At 37.8% G+C, this 25,952-nt stretch overlaps 1 protein-coding gene across 1 annotated transcript; it reads left to right on the plus strand.

Annotated features, from left to right (window-relative positions):
• The first annotated feature begins 1,826 nt into the window (after window positions 1–1,826).
• GABRA6 (gamma-aminobutyric acid type A receptor subunit alpha6) lies at window positions 1,827–25,304 on the plus strand. Its single transcript, XM_052684849.1, has 10 exons — window positions 1,827–2,028; window positions 2,192–2,310; window positions 2,557–2,624; window positions 4,208–4,428; window positions 4,541–4,623; window positions 5,168–5,311; window positions 5,699–5,851; window positions 8,695–8,954; window positions 20,964–21,224; window positions 24,679–25,304. Exons 1-10 carry the CDS (start codon window positions 1,991–1,993, stop codon window positions 24,727–24,729), a joined length of 1,398 nt encoding a protein of 465 aa, XP_052540809.1. The 5' UTR covers window positions 1,827–1,990; the 3' UTR covers window positions 24,730–25,304.
• Window positions 25,305–25,952: the final 648 nt, after the last annotated feature.

Consider the following 25,952-nt stretch of genomic DNA (forward strand, 5'->3'; position numbering starts at 1 on the left):
GAGGTGTATGCTATTCCTCACAGCAGTGTTACTGAGCTTGGATAACCAAACATGCCACTGCTAGACTTTAACTGTTGGCTAGGATTCAACGGAATTATCCCGTATGAGGAGAAATGTCATGATTTGTAGTTTTCTTCTGAAGGCACATGCTAAATTGTCTATCTGTTGAAATCATTCCTTTGTCCTCTTAGGGGGAAAGGATAAACAGCACAGTGAACTTCTAGGATATTTCAATTCACACTGTGCTTCTGTTCTGTTCTCTTTCTTTCTCCCCACAAAGCACTAATTTTTCAATCTAAGTAAGTGATGAAGTAGGCTTCCATGAATGTGCATATAAACTAAATTTCTTAAAGACTGCACTATTTAGATGCCTATTTTGGAGAAGAAAATCACAGTCATGCAAGAACATCTGCTGCTGCACTATATGTCTGGCCATGCTCAGGTCCAATTAGGTCCAACAAGTGAACATACTAATAAACTCCATTCTGCAGGGGAAAAATAAACAAATAGACAAACATTCAATTCTTCTGATTCACATTCTAGCTTACTTTTGAGTAGACTTTTGAGACAGACTTTTTATACATCTTTGGTGTGCTAACAGGGTGCCAGGACAGCACAAGAATTTGGTCTCACAACTGCTTGAAGCAGGAGCTCTGGCCATGTGCAGCCAGGCCACTTATGTGAGTTATATGATATTATTCCATGACAGTGGGTAAAGGGAGTCAATGGCGCAGCATCTTGTGCTTCTAATCCTTCTTAAATTCACTTGTGAGTTGCTCTTTTTTTAGCTTCTCAGTCTCTCAAACACAAAACTTGTGCACAGAATCCCAGTCCTGAACTTCATCTATATATGAGTCTCCGAGCTTTGTTCAAATTCTTACTATCATTTGATAATTGAATGTATTTTCTTAGCAGCCAGTAATGCAAGTGTGTTTCATGTGTTAAAAAGTTACATCAACAACTGATTTGCTTTCAGACTAGTTTCCTGTTCCTCTGTGTTACCATATGGAAAGAAAATTGAACCAATTGCTTTGTTTATGGCATAACTAAATGACATATGTGCTACATCATTCATTGGCTCTATAAGAAGTAATAAGGTCACAGAAAAAGCCGGAGCAGCCTGACCTTATTTTCCTTCAGGTCTGGCTACATTAACACACTTACTGGAAGAGGAGATACTAATGATCCAGCCAGTACTTATCAGGACAAAATTAGTAATGATATACAATCCTCATGGTTTTACAGTAAGGAGCTCCAGTCCTAACAGAAGTCCTGGTAATGCCCTGCTTTAATGTCCGAGTGAAATCTGTGTATGTGACCCTCCGAAACAGCTTAGCATTAAAAAATATCTCAAAACCTGACCCAGAACCAGCTCCGAATGTTCAGTGTTTATATATTAATGCAGCGAGATATTGAAGCCCTCGGTGCAGTTCTGAAGGATTGATCATGTGGAGATCTGTTGAGACAGGTTAAAAATCGGAAAACAGGGATTTTTTTTCAAAGTTCTAATGATGCAGAGCTGCATAATAATCTCCCTGTGAACCATAAACATAATAAAAGCTGAGGCCATTTCTAACATAATCTCTATCAGCAAGATGCCAGCGCTTTTCCAGATTTCCTAACGGGTCCCTGCTAATTCCATGCCAAAACTAGCAGTGGATTTCTTCCTTTTAATCTCCCCTAATGCCTTATTCGATTATTGTCACTGCTCTCCGACCGCGCACCGTCCCTTCAAACCCTAATTCCCCCACCGAGGCGGTCACATCGGGCTGAGCGGCGGCGGAACCGGAGGGCGCGCACAGCCACAGCCACCCCCACTCGCCCAGCACGGACAGAGCGCGGCCGGGGACCGCGGGGACGGGGCCGAGCCAGCCGGGCTCCACGTCCTCACCCGGCGGAGCCGCCGGCCGAGAAAGGAAGGATGAGAGCCCAAACTTGCTCCAGGTGACGGATCCGAGGGCACCTGAGCGTCCTCGCGCAGACCTGAGGCATGGCTTTGCTCATCGCTTGGGTCTGCGTCGCTGTGAGGTGAGTGAACGCATCGCCCCGCACCCCAGAGCATCCTCTCAACGCGGAGCGGCCAGCGAGGGGTCACCGGGCCGCCTCTCCTGCCCTGCTCTCCCCGACGAGCGCGGGTCTGGCGGGTGGGCTGAAACGGGACGCTGACGGCGGAACTCGCCTCTCCCCGCAGCATCGAGAAGGCGCTGGGGGGCCAAGGCGACGGGGGGGACCTCTACTCGGAAAACATCACTCGCATCCTCGACAAGCTGTTGGACGGCTACGACAACAGGCTGCGGCCGGGATTTGGAGGTAGAAGGGGAAACTCCCGCCCCGTCGGGGCGGTGGGGGAGCGCGTCGGCTCCCGGGCATCGGGCCGCACCCGGGCTGGCGGAGGGTCGCGGCACGGACACAGCGGGGTGGTGGAGGGGGGGGAGAAGAGGTGGAGATGAAAACCGGGATGCGGAGCAAAGTTCCCGTGCCTCGGCAGCCCGCAGCCTCCTGCTCGGGGCCCGGCCCCGCTCTGCTCCGCTCCCAACTCGTCTCCGTGTCCCGCAGGTGCCGTGACAGAAGTCAAAACGGACATCTACGTGACCAGCTTTGGGCCGGTGTCCGACGTGGAGATGGTAAGGGCCCCACACGCTGTCCCTGCTCTCCTTTCCCGGGATTCATTACGGTGGCATCTGAGCTGTCCGTCATTAGAGCAGATTACGAGCTTTAATCTTGACAATCCCTATGGCCCGGCAGGGTGCTTTGGCTGGAGCTGCATATAGCTATTTCCCCAGTGCCAGTCACCCGGTGCAGCCCTGTGGCCCCGGATGAAGCTGGGCATCGAGGGCAGCGCTCACCTCCTCTGAAGCACACGGAGAGCTTAAAGATGCCTCCTGAACCTTATGAACAGCTAACACAGAGGTTGGCTAGGAGGCCGTGTGGTAGGAAACATCCTGCCATGCAGCTGCAGATGTAGTGCTGTTTGTGACAGCAGCTCCTTGTCACGCTGGGAGCCCCAAAATTCAGGTAGCTGCAGACTTGGGTAAAATCCATGGATTATGGCAGCAGCTCCCAGGGAAAGGGTGAACCATCACCGTTGTCTTCCTGGAAATGGACTGCAGTCGCTACTTTTGTTTTTGTACCCTTCCTCCAATACCTGCTCAACAAAGGCAGTGTTCCACTGTGTGACCCTAAAGGCACCCAAAACTTTTTCTACCTCTCTTCATAAGTCAGTCTAGGAGAAAGCATAGAGAAAGTGTGCTTTTATTCATATCTGCCTCCTGCCAAGGTTTAGCTCAATTTTCTGAATGACTTTCTCAGGTAATTCCTTTCTGAATGGTTGGGACAATATTAAGCATCCTTGAGAATATCTAACATAAACTTGTCAGCATAATGTTACTGTAATTAATATTTTCCTCATCAGTCCTTTCTTCATGACTATGCAAAATAAGCTGCAACGGAGGCCACGATTATGTGCTTTTGTTCCTGGCAGCTAAATATTAATAGTTTGTTTTCAAACTTTGAAAGGATACAAAAGTAGATATTTGTATTTCTCTTTGGACGTCAACTTCAGTCACTTTGAATTAAATTATTTTCTATGAGAGGACTATGGAATTTTTTTTTTTTTACATCAAGATATCTGTTCTCTGGTTAATTTGCAACTCCTCTAGAACAATAACAAAGAAGTGTGATATTTTTCTTATGAACTCTCCCTCCCTCCCTCCCTCCCTCCCTCCCTGCCTCCTTCCTTCCTTCCTCCCTCCTTCCTTCCTTCCTTCCTTCCTTCCTTCCTTCCTTCCCTCCTCCTTCCTTCCTTCCTTCCTTCCTTCCTTCCTTCCTTCCTTCCTTCCTTCCCTTCCTTCCTTCCTTCCTTCCTTCCTTCCTTCCTTCCTTCCTTCCTTCCTTCCTTCCTTCCTTCCTTCCTTCCTTCCTTCCTTCCTTCCTTCCTTCCTTCCTTCCTTCCTTCCTTCCTTCCTTCCTTCCTTCCTTCCTTCCTTCCTTCCTTCCTTCCTTCCTTCCTTCCTTCCTTCCTTCCTTCCTTCCTTTTTTTTTCAATTACTTAATAGTAGCAATAGATTACATCTAATAATAGATTAGGTCTCTAAGCAGTAAATTAAAAGCTATTAACATGTGTTAGGGTCTTTCATGGAGTTACTCTATATACAGCAGCTTAGGATTGCTGACCCTCACATATAATTCATCTATTTATTTTCCATAGGAATACACAATGGATGTCTTCTTCCGGCAGACATGGACTGATGAGAGGTTGAAGTTTGGTGGGCCAACAGAAATTTTGAGATTGAACAATTTAATGGTCAGTAAAATATGGACACCAGACACGTTTTTTAGAAATGGAAAAAAATCAATTGCTCATAATATGACAACTCCTAACAAACTTTTCAGAATTATGCAGAATGGAACTATTCTTTACACAATGAGGTGAGAGCTTTTTCTTCTGCTTTTAGTTGACCTTTGCTTTGTTTTTCATTCATTCAACAGTTTTCCGGCATACCATTCATTTTTGACTGTCATCTACTTCAATGTTTTCTAGACTAACCATTAATGCTGACTGTCCTATGCGGCTGGTGAACTTCCCAATGGATGGACATGCTTGCCCTTTGAAGTTTGGAAGCTGTATGTTTTTCTATATCCTTCAATTTCATATAGTAATACAATTGGTCTCCATGTCTCCGTGTACATGAGATCAGAAGTGAGATCCTTGGACACTGAAAGTCTTTATTAAGTTTTTACACTAGAATCTTACTCTTTGCTCTAAAGCTCGGACAATTCTTAGGCATATGGATATGTTCTCTGAAGGATGGCTGTAACAAATTATTAGTACTCAAATTTGTTCCTTTAACAAGTCATAAAATCTGTAGTACATTTATTAAACTCTAATTTTATAAATTGAAAACATTTAGACAATCTTTAGCAATCAATGCATGTATTTAATAGCAAATTAAAAGCAAAAGTTTGTACCTATCAGTTCCCATCTCAGCCATTCTCTGCATTCTCTCCATACTTTTTTTTTTTTTCATATGGTCATTCATGCTAAATTTACTGGAGTAGGATGCAAATTTCTATGGATATTTGATGAGTGGGATCATGCTACTTCTGTTTTTTTAATAGCTTATAAATCATATCATGTCTATTGGTATTTTTTCCTTGTGTAATTCAGATGCTTACCCAAAAAGTGAAATAATTTATACATGGAAAAAAGGACCTCTGCATTCTGTAGAAGTACCACAGGAGTCTTCCAGTCTCCTCCAGTATGATCTCATAGGACAAACTGTATCTAGCGAAACAATTAAATCTAACACAGGTAAGATGTAGCCATAGGGGTACTACTGACTACATAAACCATCTTGAAAACAGATTACAGACTTTTTCATTCAGTTTATAATTGCATTACTGTAATTGCCTTTTGTTATTTTGAAGACTAAAATCCTTGCAAAGAGTTTAGCTGTGGTCTCCTAGAAGACTCACATTAAGAATTCCCCTGGCCTCCCCCTCCCAGCAAAAACAATATGTAAAAATTAATATTCTTCTCTGCTTCCCATAGGTCACTTTACCTTTGTTGTTGGTTTATTTTGATTATACACTTGAAAGCTTATCAGTACTTTCCTTAGGACACAGTATGTTGAATTTAAGCCAATAATGTTTATTCATACATTGCCAAAATAATGCTGACATACTTGTCTCCTAACAGGTGAATATGTAATCATGACAGTTTATTTCCACTTACAAAGGAAGATGGGATACTTCATGATACAGATATATACTCCTTGCATTATGACAGTCATTCTTTCTCAGGTCTCTTTTTGGATTAACAAGGAGTCTGTTCCAGCCAGAACAGTTTTTGGTATGCTGCATTAAGGTCTTTGAACACCTCAACGTCATACATACCATTCATTCATCACTTTCATTGCTTGTTTGTTTTAGGTGAATATTCACTTCAGCTGCTCTATTTCCATCTCCAAAGGAAAATAGGCTACTATCTCATTCAGACATACATTCCATGCATCATGACTGTAGTCCTGTCTCAAGTTGTGTTTTGGATCAACAAAGAATCTGTTCCAGCAAGAACCGTGGCTGGTATTCATGTTTTGTTTCCTTTGTCATTCGCTTCATCACTATATTCAATCCACTGCATTAATCAGCTAGAGTAATCTAGTGGGCATTAGCCTTTAAACTGAAAAAGACAGAAAGCACTTTCCATTGAACAAAAGCATATACTAAAAATTAAACCAAATGATATTTAATCTTCTCACCAGAGTCAAAACTATTTATACAGAATGTTTATTTAGCCAAACTAAATACCCTTGTTTAAGCAGAAGGGCCAGTTTAAAAATGAGGAGGTAAGCATCCTTTCTGCATCGTACTGCAAGTACCTGAATTGTTAAGATTTTTCAGTTTTGTTTTTATGTTCTAAAACTGTGACAAAACTGAACAACATTATATTTTTATGAAGCACACCTTCTTAAAATATAGGTTTGAAAGAAATTAATGGTAGAAAAATAACAATAATGTGACCAAACCAATATCTCAGAGAAAATCACTTAGCAAATCTACTTACCTCCAGAGTGGAGGCCAGTTATCTTTTGCAGATAACATTGTAGTAAGATTCATAAGCATCTATTCTTTACAGATGAAATATAGGAAAAAGATATTATTGTGCTCTTTATCATAGTGACATTGGAAAGAACAGCAGATAGGCAATACGAGATTCCTTATTTTGTGTGGAGCTTCTGTATGTAGGTATGCTTATACATATACAAGTATATGTATCTTTTTGTAAAGCATGGTGTTATCAGACATTACTTGGTGTAGGAAGCATGGTTATTTGAGGCCAGGTTCTATGTATGACCTGTCAAGTATTAAATGCTTTGAACCATATAACAACGGCTGTTTCACATTTTTAGGTACCTTTATGTAATCTTTTTTTTAGTTTGGCAAAACGTGATCTTATTTTGCACAGATCCATGGCCAGCTTCTACCCTCTTCCTAGAAATTTTGAATTTTTAACATATTATCTAGTTATTAAGCTTTATTTGTAACTTCTCAGATACAGAAAGTTTTAAATTATTTTTAAAGAAAAAGTAGCATTTCAGTATTTGCATTATGTACCAGATTTTTCAAAATGGAAAGACAATCATCAGTTACACACTTTACCAACTGTAATGTGGCATTCTGTTTGATAAAGGAGTTTTCCACAGCACAGACAATTTCATCAAAATTCACATTGAGAACGTTCTTATCTATATCTCTAATAGAAAAGGAGTCCTATTCCTAAGTTTAAATTCTTGCTGTAGAAGGTTTTCATTCAGACACAGAAAATATCTTTTTTTTATTATTATTAACTAGCACATAGGCAGATCTTAATCTAATCATGCATCATATTGAAAAGTTCATTCTGGACATCTGAAATTGAAATTTATCTCAGCATAGTTGCACTTAGGTTATTAAATGAGTCTGGCAGACTTAGGAGAAGTAGATACCCTACATATTTTTATATATCTTCTATTTGCATTTCATTAAAACATGTTAAGTAGTGACATTGAGAATTACTTGATCTCAGACAGCTGGCAAGCTACATCATGTGAGAAAGTTGCAAAAAAATCCTGAGAATAATCAAGTCACCCTGCAGTATGCAATGACACTGCATCCTTTCCACTCAGTATCATTCATAGCATATTGATTCATCATTGCAACATGACATGATAACACCTTTTACTTTCCCACCTACCCTTTTCCAACTGCAGAAAGGAGCAGAGGAGGGTATTTTCCTGCTTACTGTCTTTACCTGTATTTTTCAGATTCAAGCAGGCATAATTATAAGTAAACATGAGTCACAGAGGCTTGTATGTTTTAACAGATGAGTTTGCACTTGTATCAGGGAGCAGTGGGAAGTAAGTATACTTCCCACATAATTCATGCTGTACATTGCAAAACAGAAAAAATAAGTTCATGATAGATGTGACGAATACTTATGGGGCTCACAAACTATATGATAACATTTTTTGTGTGTGAAAATACATAAGAAGTTTTATTGAAGTACTTTTTCCCATCATTTCATATTTGTTACTATGGGAGCATTCAAATCGATACACTGTTAGTGAATCTTTAAAAATGTATTCAGAAATTAAAGATCATTGTACAGAAGACCAAACTCTTATTATTAGAAATAGGCTTACATTATTATTAGAATATTAGGCTCACAGCCTACCACTGATTTTAATGCAAAAATCCAACAGATTCAGTGAGAGTTCTGTAAGCCACGATCTGTCTTATGCAACAATGGGAGATAGGGAGGATCATAACTGCTAGAAAATCATGTCATGTTAATTTACATTTCTGTCAAACATTCCACTTAGGAACTCATCAAGTAAAGAATTTTTCTGAGCCTGAGCCTGGGTTTTGTTATAGCCATGCTTTATCGCAATTCTAAGAAGCTGCAACTTGTAGCATGTAGTTATCCTAACTTCCAGTCTGCTTAATGTATTAAAGAAGTGTATTTTTAGATACTCGAGTCACTAAACATGAATTACGTAAGAATACGAAATACTTAAGACTTGTTAGTTACTTGAACAGTGATTTTATGTTATCTATGTACGTACATAAACACACACAGATACGTACAGATGAATTTAAGAACAACAGGGATGAAGCAAAATTCTAATGCCTGTTTTCTCTCTTATTTTCAAGGAATTACTACAGTTCTAACAATGACCACTTTAAGCATCAGCGCACGCCATTCTTTGCCCAAGGTGTCCTATGCTACTGCTATGGATTGGTTCATAGCTGTGTGCTTTGCCTTTGTCTTCTCTGCACTTATTGAGTTTGCAGCTGTCAACTACTTTACCAATCTTCAGACTCAGAGAGCAATGAGGAAGGCAGCAAGGGCAGCAGCACTGGCAGCAGCACTATCAGCAGCAACTGTACCGGCAGAGGACGAGATTGTCTCGGTAATTGCATGCTTTTCTGATAATAAATATCATATAGGGACAGACAGCTGAAGTGGTGAATGTGAAACCATATTAAAAAGTGATCTTAACCTGAAACAAATCATGTAACCAGATCATGCCTATTTATCAAAGACGTGGTTCTTTTTTCAGAAAATGAAAATACTTCATTTATTCAGACTGTTTATTTAAATCTAGAGAGATGTTTATTTGGTAATACATATAAGGAGTGACACTGGACTGCTACCCATAATACTTTCCTTGAGCAGTGCTGTAGGCATTGTGGCCAGGCAGCTGTGTTATTCCCTTGAGTAAGTCTGCAGAATCTGTGGGACACTGTACAGTGCAACCAATGTGTGCATAGGCCAGATGATTACAGGATCACTGTAGTATCCTGGCATATACCATAAGTGGGTCATCTGGAAGAAGATAAATTATCCTTTACATAGACTTGGCACCTATTACTTTCATAAAATCTGTGTTGGAGGAAGGTTGGGGAAATAAAAAAAATGAATGTGTAAATGTAAAGTTTAGGGATAGATTTCAGTACATGTAACAGATTAGAAAGCTTTCTAGTATTGAAAAACTTATGTCAGAATTACTTGTAAATAATATTCCTTACATTTTAGGATAAATACTTAATGTTGTCTTGCAACGTATCAGTACTGCCCTCCTGTTTGCAGAATCAGTTTTAGCACCACCACATTACCCACTTTGAGAGGAATAACAGAATGTGAATGACCCCTCCAAAACCATTGGGTCTGCAAGTTTAGTAGGAGACTAGAAGCACACCAGGGTAACAGGGTAGCACTATTCCACTCACGTGATCATTTTTCCACATTTCTTCATAACTGTTACATGTGTAACATTTTGGTACATTGAAAGTGTTAAATGTATAATTAATAAGTTCCATATAATACCAAAATCAGAGTTACAAACCATCTTGCTACTGGTCCTCATTGGGGCTAATCATAGAATGTCCTCCGAGCATCTCTGTGGCTCTTTGGATTCGTTCCAAGAGCTCTGCATCTTTCATGTGCTGGGGGCCCAAGGCCTGGCTGCAGTACACCAGAGGACTCGTAAGGGCATAGCAGAAGGGAACAATCCCATCCGTCACCCTGCTGCCACCTCTAGTGATGTAGCCCAAGGTACTGTTGGTCCTCCAGGCTGCAAGCTCTGGTTCACATCCAACTTTTCATTTGCCAGTCCTTTTCCATTGGGCTGCTTTCAAAGAGTTCTTCTTCTCCCAGTCAGTACTTGTATCTGGGACTGCCTTGACCAAAATAGTGCACCTTTCATTTGGCCTTGTTGAGCCTCATTAGGTTCACACGGTCCGTCCCATTTATCAAGCTTATCCATGTTCCTTTGGGTGGTGTTCCTTCCATCTCTGTAGTTAAGGAAAAGAATAAAGGCCACGCCAGACCCACACTGGCCAATTGGCAGGGAAGTATTGAGCTTGTAAAACCATAGGACTGTTGATTAATACTTTTTTTTTTTTTTAATATTAAAAATAGAAATTGAAAAGATGTGTAAGACATAACAAGAAAACAAAAAATGCATTTTATTTTCATTAAATGCGTAAATGGTAGAAGAATCAAATCTTCATATATTTTAATTCTGAACTATGGATTTTCTTTTTAATTCACCATTACATAAAGGAAACATAAAAGAAAGTAAAAAAAAAAAAAAAAAAAAAAAAAGAGGTGGTCAGATGTAAGTGTTCATAGATTCTTGCACTGATACCTGACTGACAGCAGAAAAGCAAAGCTGATTTAGTTTTGTCAATATTTGCAACTTTCAAATCTTCTTTTATTTTAACCAGTAAACAAAAGGTTTATAATTATATTAAAACTTCACAAAATAAACAAAAAAAAAAAAGAAAAAAAAGAGAGAGAAAAAGAGAGCACATGTTTGCTGATGTTTACATTAGAACATGCTTTCTCCCACCCATGGTACCGTATTTGACTGAAAAGTATTCTAGATTGAGTGAGCAGAATACTGTAGCTGTAGAATGGTACAGAATGAGAAGAACAGTGTTAAGACCAAAGGAACTCTAAATTATACTAACACTGCAATTTTATTTTTTGATAACTTTTTTTTTTTTTGTATGACAAGATATCATAAAAGTTGCTAAAGAGATAACCTTATGTAGAATGAGGAAAATACTGATAATATCTACATAAGATAGATAAGATAGATAAGAGATGGGTGACAGCTTTTCCTGTACACACTTTCTTATTCGAATTAATTATGTTGTGGTTTCCTCAAAGAAAATAAAAGCTGCATTTGTTGCTTAGTAATATGAAAACTTGGTTTGAGGTGCTCTGCATGCGCTACTGCTGATGCATTTGCCCCACCAAACCTTCCAGATCTCTAATAGACAACTGTTTCAAAACCAACCCTCTACATATGCCCAGATATATTCCTAATGACTGCAGTTGTTCCACAGTCTGTGGATGAGATTTAGTGTTTTCTATACCATTGCAGACAATACAAAGCACAATTTTAAAAACAGCTATTGAGCAAGTTAATAAAAATAAATAAATGGTAAGAGCTCACGTTTCTTTATCAAGGAGATCATCCACAAAAAAATCACAGAGCTAAACTGAAGACACAACGTCCCAACTTTATAAATATTTCCTTGTTGGTTTTTCCAAATTAAAGCAAACAAAAAATGGAATATTAAAAACATCTAGCAAGCACGTTGCAACCATTTCCTCAAAAAATTATTTCCAACTAGCTAATAACATAGAGATTTAGAAGAGTAAAACCAGCAATGCTAAGGTCTTAGGTAAACTTAGTCTCTAAGGCAGTCCACACTATCCACAAAATGGTATAGTGCTACTCTTGCTCAGAGCTCAAATTATCTAGAAGGGTAATTTTTAAGTGTTATTAAGTCCAACACATTTCTCTTAAAGGCCCAGTTCTCTCTGAGAATCCCCACTGCATTAAAAGAAAAATCAAGGAAATCATAAAAATGATGAGTACTTAACACTGGAGGAAAGAAGATACAGTCAAAATGGTTTCTGGAAGACTTCAGCTAGTTAACACTATTGGATTTCCAAGGTTTCATTTCAGAAAGGCATGGTGGGAAAAAGGACTAATTACATGATAACAGGCTTCAAGAAACATCTATGTAATTACTCATATTCCTGTTTGAGATGAAGGCAAATGGGAAAGAGTTTCTCTGTACTGTCACATAGATGAACATCCTATGCTCTCAGTAATCTAATTTCAGTTGAAACAGACTTGAACTAGCTGATTTGAGTGCTAACAATGTAGTAAGCACAGGCTGATTGCATGAGTGTATGTCTGCTTCCTTAAGGATCATCATCCTGCACTGAACTCTATTCCTTTATAGCTATATTACTGATCTTCAAACTGTTTAAGTAAGGCACACAACTTAATATTCCATTCTTACTGTAGGTTTAGGAGCTGTCTCAGAGGTCCTGAATTTCACTTAGTCGTTTCCTCATCTCTGCCTATAATTTTTCCATTTGTTTGCCCCCATGTTCTTTCTTCACTTTTCTTTCTACAATGCACAGTTCTCATTCTTTATCCTTTGCATAATTTATCCTGCCTTTCCTGCACCTCTTTTTATCTCTTCTCCTTCTCTCTTCCAATTCACTAGATAAAATATATTAAAATCCATATCTTACACATTTCAAATCATTGTAACTTATTGTCTGCTCCATATTTTTAAGAAAAAATTAAAAATTAAGATCTTTCCCTTCAGACATGCTCTGGGCTCTAGTACTTTATTTTCCCCCTAGTCTGTGATTTATTTACTTATTTGCTTGTTCTTCTACACAGAGTAGTAAAGTTTTCCATCCACTTACAATGCTAGTATTTTTATTTGCCTTTCATTTTCGGAATGTGTGAAAGGTGTCAGGATTTTAGATACATGGAGGGTCATTTGTAGGATGAAGAATAATGAACAATGAGTCAAATATGCTTCTTGTCTTGTATTTAGAGATATCAGATGATATTTTACACTGAGAAAATTTCTGAAAAATGTAAAGAATTAATTAGTTTTGGGCAATCCAGAGGTAAAAGTAGAAAAGTGAGATGTTCTTATTAGGAAACATTCACTGCTGCAAAACTGCCATTGCAACTCTTCTACTTGTAGCAGTAGTAGGAGCAAGGATGTATATGTTTTATACATGATATTGTCTAAAATTGCCTGAAATATGGCTAAAGACATTGTGGTGGGAATATCTGCACCCTCTCTGAACTAGTTCTTTCTACATCTTCTACTATTTCAGGTAGGGCGGGCATAGAGAAAACATTTTCATGCAAATGAAAATAAGAATTTATAAAACTGTTGGAAGCTTTAGTTGCTTTCAGTGAAGGCCTGAACTCACCAAGATAAAGTATCTACAGAACATATTCAGTTTTTTGTTTGTTTGTTTGTTTGTGTTTTTGGTTTTAAATGCCAAATTAAATGTGTTTCCTGCAAAAAAAAAAAAAAAAAAAGTATTTCAAAATGCTATCCAAAAACCTTCTTGAATCTACTTAAATCTGTTCAAAATCTTGCGTTATTCAAATAACAACTCGTTTTCTCAGGTTTTTATTAAATCCCCCCAGAAACCGTACATTCAGAAAATAACGATGGCAGAAGACAAAATTCTGCTGTATTTTTCTTATGAAGTAGGAGAAATTCTCGTAGAGTTTCTGGAATAGAGTGGTTTCAGTGAGAGTTACAGTGCTGTGACTGCTTGCCCTGTTAACTGATGACAGCCCAGCATGCCTGTTCTGGTTCTAGGCAAGCCACTCTATTTACCTCAGTTAACTGAGAGCAGAATTTGGCTTGCTCTCTCTGTCAGCTGCAGGCAATCCTTGTGTGAAATACAAAACTATGGGTGTTCCACTCCAAAATATGATGGCAACAAGCTGGGTGATCATCTGGACCCTGACAGAAGCCTCCTTTTATTCATATGGTGATGACAAGCTTGCTCTAGCTTGTCAAAACCAATTTTTTTTTTAATGTATATATATGTACATAAAGCATTTTGGCATTTGGTTTTTAATTCATTTCAAATATATCTTTCTTACATTAATCATATTGATTCGTTATTATGTCTTTCTTTATCAAGTAATTCTCTAGTTCTAGGAGTTGCAGGGCAAAGGTAATTGGTGATACTGATTGGAGTGCACCATTTGAAGTAATGATTTGCAAGATGTTCAGGGAGCACCCAGGACAGGGAGAAAATACTGTCGATTAAAAGAAAGCCTTTCCATGTACGACACTACATGTAACAGACAAAAGGTTGTTACAGGGTTGTTTGATTATGTTTGTTTTCTAAAAGGCCCATTGTTTTAACAGAAAACAGCACAGAACAGTGAAATGCTGCTGGCAGAGCTTTCCTGTCCCTACACATTGCCCTGTACCTCTTTTTCAAAATAACATGGCTTGAGCAGGAGAGGACTCTCATTCTCTTTAACAACCCTGCCCAACTGCAGAGCTGCCATATGTCATTTCTGTATAGAGGATTTAGTTTCATATAATTATGTCAGAATACAGTGAGTACGTTTAATGAGAACTGTAGTACAGTTGAAAGGAGAGCACTTCTATTCAGATTATCAACAACCCTTTATGAAATCATCCTAGAAAATCTACATGCATTAAAAGCCTTATCTGAGAACATGGCACTTTCCATCAAATTAAAGAGACCGTTCTGCTTCTGTGCAACTGTAGGGTATCAAGTAGGCTATTTAAAACAAGAAACAACTTGCAATTGTATTGACTTTTTGTCATCTTTACAAGGAAAGTAGATGCGGATTGATAGATTCCACCAAAATTAAATACTTATCTGATTGGAAGAGCAAATGCAGTGCACAAGGAAGGTTGAGAAGAAGCTGAAGTCATATGTAAAAAAATACAGATGGAAAATTTGTTTTTGGCTTCAGATATTTTTGCTCAGTGTTGAACTTTAATCCCTTTTTATTGCAGGGGGTTGGTGAAAAAAAGTAAGTCAAATAACAGAAGGATAAAAGCTCTGTAGTGCTGTTTGTACTGCAGACTGGCAGAATTTTCATTCCTTTCTCCTTACTTCCAATTCAGACTCCCACTAAACATCAGGGATTGCTCTAGACTGACACTGATAAGTTAAAGAGTCCAAATATGATGGCATATTTAAATTCAACATAAATATATATTTTGACAGAGGCTCTGTGCTAATTATGAGTTTTATGATGTTCTACGTCTAAATTTTAGGAAGAGACTCTGTTATGGTACAATCATATTGAAATGAGTAATGAAGTAACACTCTTCCCCTAACCACGTTCACCTGAGGCTTAGACTATAATTTTAGAGACATGAATTTCAGCCTCTGCAGGTTAAGGAAGAATTTGAACATTGCTTTACCATGCTCCAGTTGATTGATTTAGCCCTTTTACCAGGGTAAAGCACAAAGAAAAAACAATTTTGTGGTGGCTAATTACTCATAATATGCCTAAGAAAGAAAATTTAGAATGCCTAAAGAGATGCCTGAATCTAGGGACTATTAATGATGCCTAAACTACATTCAGCTGTTAAGCATACAGAATGCTGTTCACAAATGGTTATAACACACATTTTTTTAATCATATCCCACAAAAGAGATATGTAAAGGAGTATCTAAATTATGGGTTATAACAAATCTCTGACATGACATGGGCACATGACAGTAAATATGGAGGTACCTTAATGCATGCCCAAAAAAAGATCTTATATAATGTAGTGAACTTCCCTGCTGCAAGGTGCTACATATAGATCATTCAGCAGCTAAGCAGAGGTTTTACAGATCATGCTGCTGCATGTTAGAAGGAAGTCTGAGAAGGATTTAGGGAGATAAATCATGCTTAACTTGCTCTTTGGGAGCTATGTTACTAGTATGTGATTTCATGTACGTAATATGAATCACTGAAATTACTGAAACTGCATCTACTGAGATGGTGAGAGAGGCAGGAGGGAAAAATAAGCAGTTTAGTTTTCTGCCTTGTACAGACATGGAGCTTGGATCCTAGGGCTTTTATGTTTCTTTTCTTTTTTTTTTTTTTTTTCTATTGTGATGCCAGCAAAATAGTTTTGTTCAATATATATAATAGTTCAATAGTCCTAATCCAATAAATTTCAAAGAAAAGGAGAGTTGTTCTTTTTTTTCTAAGCATTCAGAGTTTATTCCATGAAAACTCTTTCTTAGTGCATGGTAGTCACAGCAGAAAGGGATGTAAGTGCAGAAAAGAGAGAAGTAAGGGCATACATATGTTTAAAATAGTCAGTATTCACATACATATGTATGATATTCCACTGCTAGATCCTATGCTAAACTCAAAGTAAGAATAGACATCTGCAGTATAAACAAAAGAGGACAGTAGAGAATTAAAAATATATATATTTTAGAACTATCTTTAGAGCATTCACCACAATTAGCATCTATAGAAAAGAGAAAAAAAATGCATTTAGTTTAAAGTTATATATACTGTATTTTTTATATCTAGAAGCAGAACAATTTGCTTAGAGCCTCCTAAGATGTTCTGAGCACCAGCAAATTCTAGTGATATTGATGAGAGCTGTGAGAGATCAGCAACATCTTTACAGACACGAATACTTTGTGAGTTTTTTAGGGCATCAGGTAGCTGAGTTGCAAAACCTCAGTAGAATCTGGACAATACCTTACTAGATTGTATGCCTACCAATCTCTGTCCAGTTTTATGGTACCTCACATTAAGCATCAATTTTGCAAGCTGTACTGTGTCACTAGGCAGTCATATTCAGTGACAAGTTCAATTGCCTGATGGGGCTAGCATTCTGTGTAAGTGCAAGAGTACTCCTCTGTATCAAGTTTCAATAAATGAATAAAAATGCTTTCTTTTATTATGATCCAGTGTGCCATGTCTCAGGCTTCCTGTTCTTGCTTATGCTGTTTGTAAAACAGTCTTCACTATTTAAGTGACTGTGTGCAAAACAGGAACAGGAATAGAGCACTCATTTCTGCTCTTTGTATTTTGTGTTTTCCAAATTGTCACAATGTCATTGTAGGTAGGATTTGTTGTCAAACGGAACAGGGAAATCTAAAAATAGTAGACAAATTGTTGCAGCTGCTGTTCAGAAGGCAAATGCTGTAAGAAATGATGCGATCTCTTCCTGCTGCCTCTTCCTCTTGGTTTAATAGTAAATTCTCATGAAAAGTATGGGTTGTTCTACATCAGTAACTGGTTTGCTGACACTTGCCAAATTGAGAAACATGTTAATTACTCTTTTCAGATAAATTGAGGCTTCTGTATCTTGGGTTGTGGTAGACAAGAAAATAGTCTTGACCCTTATTTTCTGGACTTGCACAGGATCATGTTATGTAAGAAATTACTTAGGAACCTTCTTAATAGTTTATAGAAGCGCTTGAAGAGCATGGCCAAAAATAAATAAATGAATAAATGAAAACAACTGTGGCATTACTGAAACAGTAAAAATCCTTTCTGAATAATGAAATAAATTATTTTAGTTAGTTAGTGAGAAGTTATTAATATCACTCAATTGATAAAAATGCACTGAAGCAGGCATATAATCAGTCAGTGCTCTCCCCAAATTCTGAGGATATAAGCTGACTTCAGATATTCCCTCCTATCTACTCTGAAATCATCCAGTGAAATCATATCAAGCACATAAAATTTAATAAATAAATAGAATTATGACCAGGGCTACCCTTTTTCAAGTGCCTATCCAAAGGATCACAATGGTTTTACTACTTCTGGATTCTAAAATATGTTCAATATTCAACATAATCCACTGACCCTGTGCTACTCCTGCTCTGCCAACTATTTTAACTCCATCACATCAGCACAGTAACTTCTGATTCATGCCTGAGTGATCCAGAGCAGAATTTCACCCTCTTATTTCAGAATATTGCAGATGAGAAGGTCTATGGTTCTCTTTTGACAAATCAGTCCTTCTCCATAGAAGGTCAAGCTATCTTGCAGCAAAGCGAAAAACAAGCTACCTTACAACTCCCACAGCTGAGTTCAACATAGGGCATACAAGCAAAATGGAACAGCAACTTGACTGAAAAGCAGTGGCCCAAGCTCAGTCAGCCTGTTTATAGAGTGGGATTATTATGATGATTAGCGCAAATGGAAATGGATAACCCTCTTTCTGTTTCTGTGACACATCTGTAGATCATCCTCCATTTAAAGCTGTTACTTGCTGTATAACTGGGAAATATAAAAACAAATATCTGCATTCCAGAGAGGTGCAAATCCAGAATAGGACATTTTAATCTGTAGTGCAAGGGGGAAGGCTATAGCAAGTAAAAAGAGGCAATAGTTAAAAGATATAAGTATATATAAAAATACCTAAAAAAAAAAAAACAAAAAAAAACAAACAAAACAAACAAACAAAAATCTTTCTCTTTGCCTTTTATGTAGACTAAATTCAGCTGTAAGGAATCCATCCTCCCTAATCTCTGCAGATACTGGTCCATCCATCCCTGAGGAGAACTTAGCATTACATTATAGCAGTGTTAACTTCTTCTCACAATCTGGCACTAATACTGTTAAAAGGATAATATCTGATAATGCTCATCTTTTATCTAGATATTCTGCCCAAGTACATGTGTAGGCAGTCTATTTCAGAAAATGTTTCTTTTCCTTCTACTAACCCCATCATTTATTTGACTAAAATCTGTTTCCCTGCAAGGATATCCTACAGGATCAACCCCTAAAATGCTGACAATAATTTCAGTGAATGACTGTAATTAAATCACTCAGAAACAATTAACTTTGCAGACTTTGATGTGCTATCTTGAACCACCTGAACATTACTATTCTGCTTAAATTTACTTACACACTGTTGTACTGTGTATTATTTACACTGCCTAAAATTTTCCTCATCAACTTCATTCAGTCATCTATGAAGGCTGCTCTGAAAGTAATACCTCCTATTTTATTATGTTAGACCACAACATCAGAGGCAGATGTTCATGGGATGACAGTAGATGTTGAACCCTCCCACCTACCAGTATTCCACTACATTTTGTTGCTGTGTGACAGATGGCAATGGAAGGGCAGTCTGACAAAATGGCATCTGACACGGAAGTGCATATGGAGCAAAGGTGTGGAATTGAATTCCCTCATGTGGAAGAAATGGCACCCAATGACCCTTACCAAATATTTTTGGAGTCCAAACAGCAAATATGAGTTCAGTGAAGTGGTGGATGGTGCGTATTAGCAGTTGCAACAGTGACATGAAACATAAGCCAAGTTCTAGATGGCCATGCACAGCTGTCACACCACAAAATGAAGAGGGTCTGAATCACCTCATCTATGCAAACTGACAGATTACAACCAGAGAACTTCTTATGGAGCTGAATATTGACTAATATGTTGGAAACGATGGTGGAAACCTTGCAATATTGCGAAGTTTGTGTCAGGTTGGTCCCATGAATGTTCACAAAGGAGCAGAACCTGGATCACATCATTACTGGTGACTAAACACGATGTCACCTCTATGAACTGGAGTCAAAATGGCAGTGTGGGGTGTAGCAACACATGAATTCTTCATTGAAGAAAAGTACAGGACACAGTCCTCAGTTCATGAAGTAACATGCATGGTAAAGCCATATTCAGAACGGATAACCTTCCCGGATTTTCTGGAACCTGGGTTAAGCATCAACTCTGATCACTACATCATGATGCTGACTAAGCTGAAGGTTTGAAATTCCAGTCAGGCCTGAGAAGAAGACAACATTTCTCTTGCAGTATAATAATACCAGGCCCCAGTCTGAAGACTGTAGAGCAGATTGTCAGTCTTGGCTGGACTGTTGTACAACACATACAGCATATAGCCTGGATTCAGTGTGCCTTTCATTTTCCATCTGAGACAATGAAAGACTGCATGGACAACAGTATTCTAGGAATGAAGCCATCATCAAAGCTGTGAAACAGTGGGCCATCTCCGCTGGTGCTGATTTTTACAAGTGTGGCTTTCAGGCTTGTGTTCATTGCTGGCAAAAATGCATTGCTAATGGTGACTGTGTTGAAAAATAGTCTTCTGTAGCTGAAAATGTGTTCTGTCAAATAGTACTGTCTTCTTTGTGTCTGTTGCAGCTTCCATGGAAATAAATAGGGGGCATTACTTTTGGAGCAACTTACATACTTCTGCTGACAAACAGAACTGCTTATTCAAACCCAGTAATAACCATTTATGTTACACAGTATAATTCATCAGCAATCTGGGAATAAGTTTTGCCATCTTTTATTGATTTAACTTCGGACATCAACTCAACCAAAATGTTACACTGCTTGTAAGAATCTAAGGAATTGATACTGCTCCCTATCGTCAGAAAACCTGAGTACTTCATACAAAAACAATAAAAAACAATATGATGCTTTAAGAATTCTTGTGCATTTTCTCAGCCATCAGTAAAGTCTTATGGTTACTAACAAGGAGAAAGCTCTGACCTCTAAGCTCTTGTAAAACTCTTTTAAACTGCAACAGGGAAGATTTAGGTTAGATATTAGGAGGAATTTTTTCACTCAAAGGGTGGTGAAGCACTGAAACAGGTTGCACAAGGAGGTTGTGGATGTCCAATCCCTGCAGACATTCAAGGCCAGGCTGGCTGTGGCTCTGGGCAGCCTGGTCTGGTGGTTGGTGACCCTATGTGTGGCAGGGAGGTTGAATCTAGGTGATCTTTGAGGTCCTTTTCAACCCAGGTCATTCTATGATTCTGTGATCATAGGAAAAAATGGCAAGTTGGTCCCCAGATAAAACAGCTGTACATAATAAACACACATGTCAGCCTAGCAACTAAGAGGTAAATTCTAAGAACTGTTATACAACTCTCTGAAGAATAATAGGACTTTGCTATGAGTACTTCACAAAATACACAAAAATTTTTTACTATAAAATAAAAATAGTCCCCTAACTGTTAGGATGAGTATTTGTCTTCTGCTCTATGAGTAAGAGATAGAAGAGTAAAAAGCAGAAAACCTAAGATTTCTGAAGCCATAAATCAACTCTATCTTTTTTCTCCTCAGCATTCTGACTCCAATTGTAACCTGAAGAAGCGAGTAAACTCCGTAACATCTCATGCAGATCAGTCTCCTGAAGCAAGCATAATATCAAACAGTGCATCCCAGTGTCAACCTGTGTCTGCTCCTCCACCAGCCCCCCCAGCACCACCACCAGTTGGAGGCACAAGTAAAATAGACCAATATTCTAGGATCCTCTTTCCAGTGGCATTTGCAGGATTCAACCTGGTATACTGGGTTGTCTACCTTTCAAAAGACACTATGGAAGTGAGTATTAAAATTTCAGAATAATAATGATACGCTTGTAATGTATAAATATAACATGTTTAGTTTGCCAGTATTATTTAAATCGTTCATTTGCTGATGCAACTTCAATTGATCAGTACTTTCTAAGTAAAGTTTATATTACCTTTCTCTAAAAAAGAACAGTCACTTCCACTAAAATGTAGAAAGCCTATTCGAAAGTGAGAAATGTAAACCCTTCTATACTATGACAGAACACAGAACGAGGAAAATTATGCAAGATGATGTATGACACCATTCTCAGCAACACATCAATCTTAAATTTCCCATTTTTCATCTTCTTGTCTGCAACAGGGAATGGTAAAATTAACTGTTGCAACAATGCAGCAAGAGATTAATATCAAAAGGAAAACATTAATATCTGCTAAGATATTAAGACAGTTGCAACATGCAATTTGTGAACTCAGAGTCCTTGTTTTTACACTTTTTAAAACCAATTTTTCCTCTTTCTCCTTATAATGGAACCATTTTATGCCAATAAAGCTGCTAAATTCCTTGCTTAAGCTTATCTGAATCTAGCTGAGAATTACTGAGTCTTCAGATATCCGTGAAGTGTAGAAAAGTTGTGTATCCTGAAGACTGAGCATTTCTGGTACGGTCACTGATTAGCTTGTGCTTTCAAGCAGTTATTAAACTTCTAGTCTTTAAAGTTTTAATTCTTTATTTTTTCATTTTTGTCTAAACACAACTAATGGGGCCCCATCTCTTTGGTGAAAAACATACATTCATTTGCTTTGTTTGTTGCCATAGAGTTTTTGAATCTCAGTGTACACTGCAGTCAAAATGATTGGTACACTTAGCTTTATTTAGGACAGCTACAGAGATAACGATGGTGTTCGGACAGTACTGAAAGCACAAAGTCCCTATATCAATAATAACAGGGGCTAGCAATCTGATATAAGCAGTGTGCAAGTTTAACATTCATTTCCTAAATTAGAGGTAAAGAGGCCAAGGGAAATCTCTTGGACAGCCAGAAGATACTGCAGTTCAAAGTAACAAGATGGTGCTGATCAGCTAATGGATGGCATCTTGACACTACTTGAAGCAGAGGCTACTAGCCCCTAATTTTGCTGATTTTTGCTACTAGTATGATTTGGAAAATGCTATCTCTCTAAGAGGGACTGTGCTGCCAAGCAGCTTATGTGAAATCAGAAGGGCAGGAAGATAGGAGGCACTGTCTCTTGCAAATGTTCCTGCAGATGTCTCTCTCAAGAGGTCACAGCTGCTACCTCCTGGCCACTCAAAATCTGTCCAATGCTAAATTTAGCATTTGTGCCAGAGATACTGATCCTGCTATTAAAATATTGACTAAGTGTGCACATTACTTATATCAATCAAAGAAGGAAAATATAATAAAGCTCTCATATATTCATCACAGCTTCTGTTTAGAGGCCAGCTTCTTAGCTTGTGTATCTTCCATAACTTCAGTGATTTCCTTCAACCATTCACATTTTGGATATAGAAATGCTAGGAACATAGTTGCCATTTTCCCTTGTTAGCGATGAAATATTTATATTTACCTTGTATATTAATAGTTATATCAGAACTAGGCTTCTAAAAGACCTCAGAGAACTAAGACCTAGAGCTGAATGTAGATACTTCTAAAGTCCCACTTTCACAAGCTCACTAACCTGCTCAGAAATGCAATGACTCTTATAGAATGACAGAAATCCTGCAACAAGATTTAGAGAACAGAACAGTATTAACAGCTAGGGTGATTTAAGTGGTGAAGAATTAAACAGTTATGTAAACCATCGCTCAAGTTCTTCATGAATTACATTTTCCTGTTAGTGTGCTCAGCTGTAACTAATATAATCATGATATACCTTGGTAAGTTTTTAATTTGATGCACTTTATCCTTTTACCAGTTCTTATTTTCATGGAAAACCAAGATTGTTTTTGCTTAAAGAAAAAAAAAAAAAAAAAACAAAAAAAACCACCAACTTTTAAAAAAAGCCTTTCTATTCAAACAGAGGAGATACAAAAGTTAGGTGAGTGAAGCATGGCATTCTGAAAAGCCACTCAAACTCCAGTCACCATCTCAAGCCAAAAAGATTAGTATTGATAAGGTATTACTCAGTTATGAAATATGACTCTTTGAGAAGAGTGTATTTTGTGAAATATTTCAGGTATACTAGCAATTTTTTCTTTTTGAGTCACTAATTAGAGCTCATTTGGCTTCTGCTTAAAAAACAAATAGAAAAATATCAAATCAGTTCACCAAAATAAACAAGTTTCCTGTGCAGAAATATTGACAGATGTTTAATAATGGCAGCAGGGCTGTCCCATTTATTATATGAAAAATTAAAGCATTAAAATTACTCTAAGAGGAATTACTACTCCCTGACTACATAAGGTCAGTTTGTAATTAATTTGTATGAAAGGTTTGAGGATGCGACATCCACGGAAAATGAAATACACATGTTTCTATGGCATGTGTTTCTCTGTATCTGCCATCCAGAGAAAGCTCTACATAGGGACAAGCAATACACGTTTGTCCCGATTATCCAAATAGCGAAGCTCCTGAAGGGAGAAAAAAAACCAAACAGTCCAGCAATAAAGGAAGAAGCTATTCTTTTTATTTTGTCACACATACACTTTTTTACTATTTATTTCTTAAATCTTGACTGGTCTTAGAGCTGAACACTAGTTTATAACAGTGATTTTGACAGGCAAATTGCACTCTTGCTCTATTTTAATAATTTTAAAACGCACCTGAATTAGAATGTAAGGCATGTCCTTTTAATTATAAGTCTTGGTCTGTTTGTCACATCATTCATAATGCATGCACTGTTCTTGCATCTCCTTACATGTATCCTTCCTAAAGTAACCTGTCCCAGTGTTTTATATTCATCATACTATGTTAAAGTTTTTAACGTAATAAAACACAGAATGATGTCTGTGTTCAGCTCATGATGTTAAAGCTTTAATGATAAACAGCAGAAAAACAGGCAGAGAGGCCAGCTTTTATGACTGGGGACAGAAGGTAAAATGGAATTGAATGTGGTAAATGTGCTGATTCCCAGACAAAAGCTGAACACACAGAGCACAGAATCATGGCAGAAAATGAGTTATGTAGCAGGTTGAAGATGAAATACCAGTGATGAACAGTCAAGTGGGAAGAAAGAAGGACAGACAAACAAGAGCTTGTGAAGTATCTAATACAGAGCAAATTGTGCTTTATGCTTCAGTTTGAACACTAGAAAAATGACGTTCAGTAGGAAGCAGTCATTACTATATGTACGTACAGTTAAGCTTTGATGATACAGCTAACGAGCATCAGATTCTGAGAAGATTCTCCCTTATAATGTAGTTCTTTTTTAAACCTGTTGAGACAGCCACAAGTCAGGTGATGTTGTTGGTTACTTACACTGTTGACAAATGACAGCTTAAACTTCTCTCTTAAATCTTCCTCCAGTTTTTCGAACCTACTGCAATGCACCTCCGAAATGATCATCAGACCAACTGAAGAACAGCAGTGCTTAAAAGAAATCACTGAAGGTCTTCTGGAGTTAAAATAATTTCAAAGGAAACAAGCGCTCTCAGTTTTCAAACACTGAGCATTCATACTGGATATCACCTGGAAACAAACACTGGACAAATAAAAAAAGATTGAAACTGCACAGAGTTCTAACAAAATTTTGATTTCTTACAGTGATTCTAATATAGAATTTATTGTTAAATTATTTCGTTCAGTGGTCAAAGAAAACATTTGTATTTCTTGTAGTTCTGTTACAAATAATTGAATGTTTACATTGATATAAAATATCAATAATAGAAGATTTTCTCCTAAATGCAGTGAGGATTACTCAAAGAAACCACATTCAAAACTCATATGAATTAGCATTCTTTCACTGAAATGCAAGGACCCACACTGATGTGCAGTCAAAATTGGCCCCAAAATAATGCTAAAAAAATTCCATGAAAGGGATTTGAAGCCCCATGGCATTGTTGTAACATTTTCATAGATCAGATGAATGATGAATCCTGGTTTTCTGTAATTTATCTTAATTTCCTTTAATCTGAGGCAATTTTTATGGGGGGGGGGGGAAATAAAAGGAACAAAATAGAAAGGATTGGTTATGTATTTCAGCTGATTAGTTATACTATTTTTTCGTTGTTGTTGTTGAGAGTGACCAAGGTAGTTTACAATCTAATTACAAGCAATTTCTGGGCAGCAACATCTGGAAGTACAGCACCGATGCCAGAAAGTTTTCATGGTCAAAAGCTGAATGGATGGAAAGATGCAGCTACCCATCAAGCTAAGTGCAAGAAAGCCTTGATAGCTGATTAGGGAACAAGTTCTGTTTTGTCAGCTGATTCTTTGGACCTGCACATAGCAGACTTCCTACAACTTCTTCCAGAGGCACAATATTGCCAGCAAATTCAGAACTGAAAGGCAGTATGGATTTTATTTCTCACTCTCAACAAAAGCTGTCACATTTATTTGGTTTATCGTCCACCTCCACAGTCCTTTTTAATTACATCATTAGGAAATATATGCCTCATTGAATCAAATTCAAGCCACCTTTGTTTATGCCTTTGCAGGTATAACGTACACTGGTGGGAATCAAAAGCACACACATCTTAGATGTGGCCAAACAGAAATTGAAGTATACTGTCCTAAAATTATTTGAAGTGTAATATGAAATGCTGCACTGATTTGAAAAAGTGAAGGTCTTTTGTCTAAGT

Source organism: Tympanuchus pallidicinctus, unplaced genomic scaffold, assembly GCF_026119805.1.
Source record: "Tympanuchus pallidicinctus isolate F22 unplaced genomic scaffold, pur_lepc_1.0 scaffold21, whole genome shotgun sequence".
In the NCBI taxonomy this organism is placed as follows: Eukaryota; Metazoa; Chordata; class Aves; order Galliformes; family Phasianidae; genus Tympanuchus; species Tympanuchus pallidicinctus.

Bases quoted from the DNA above. Each gene is read 5' to 3' on its own strand.
- GABRA6 (XM_052684849.1), top strand. From the start codon at position 1,991: ATGGCTTTGCTCATCGCTTGGGTCTGCGTCGCTGTGAG. The intron at 2,311-2,556 runs GTAGAAGGGGAA...CGTGTCCCGCAG, and splicing joins GCTGCGGCCGGGATTTGGAG to GTGCCGTGACAGAAGTCAAA. The intron at 21,225-24,678 runs GTGAGTATTAAA...ATCTTCCTCCAG, and splicing joins TTTCAAAAGACACTATGGAA to TTTTTCGAACCTACTGCAAT.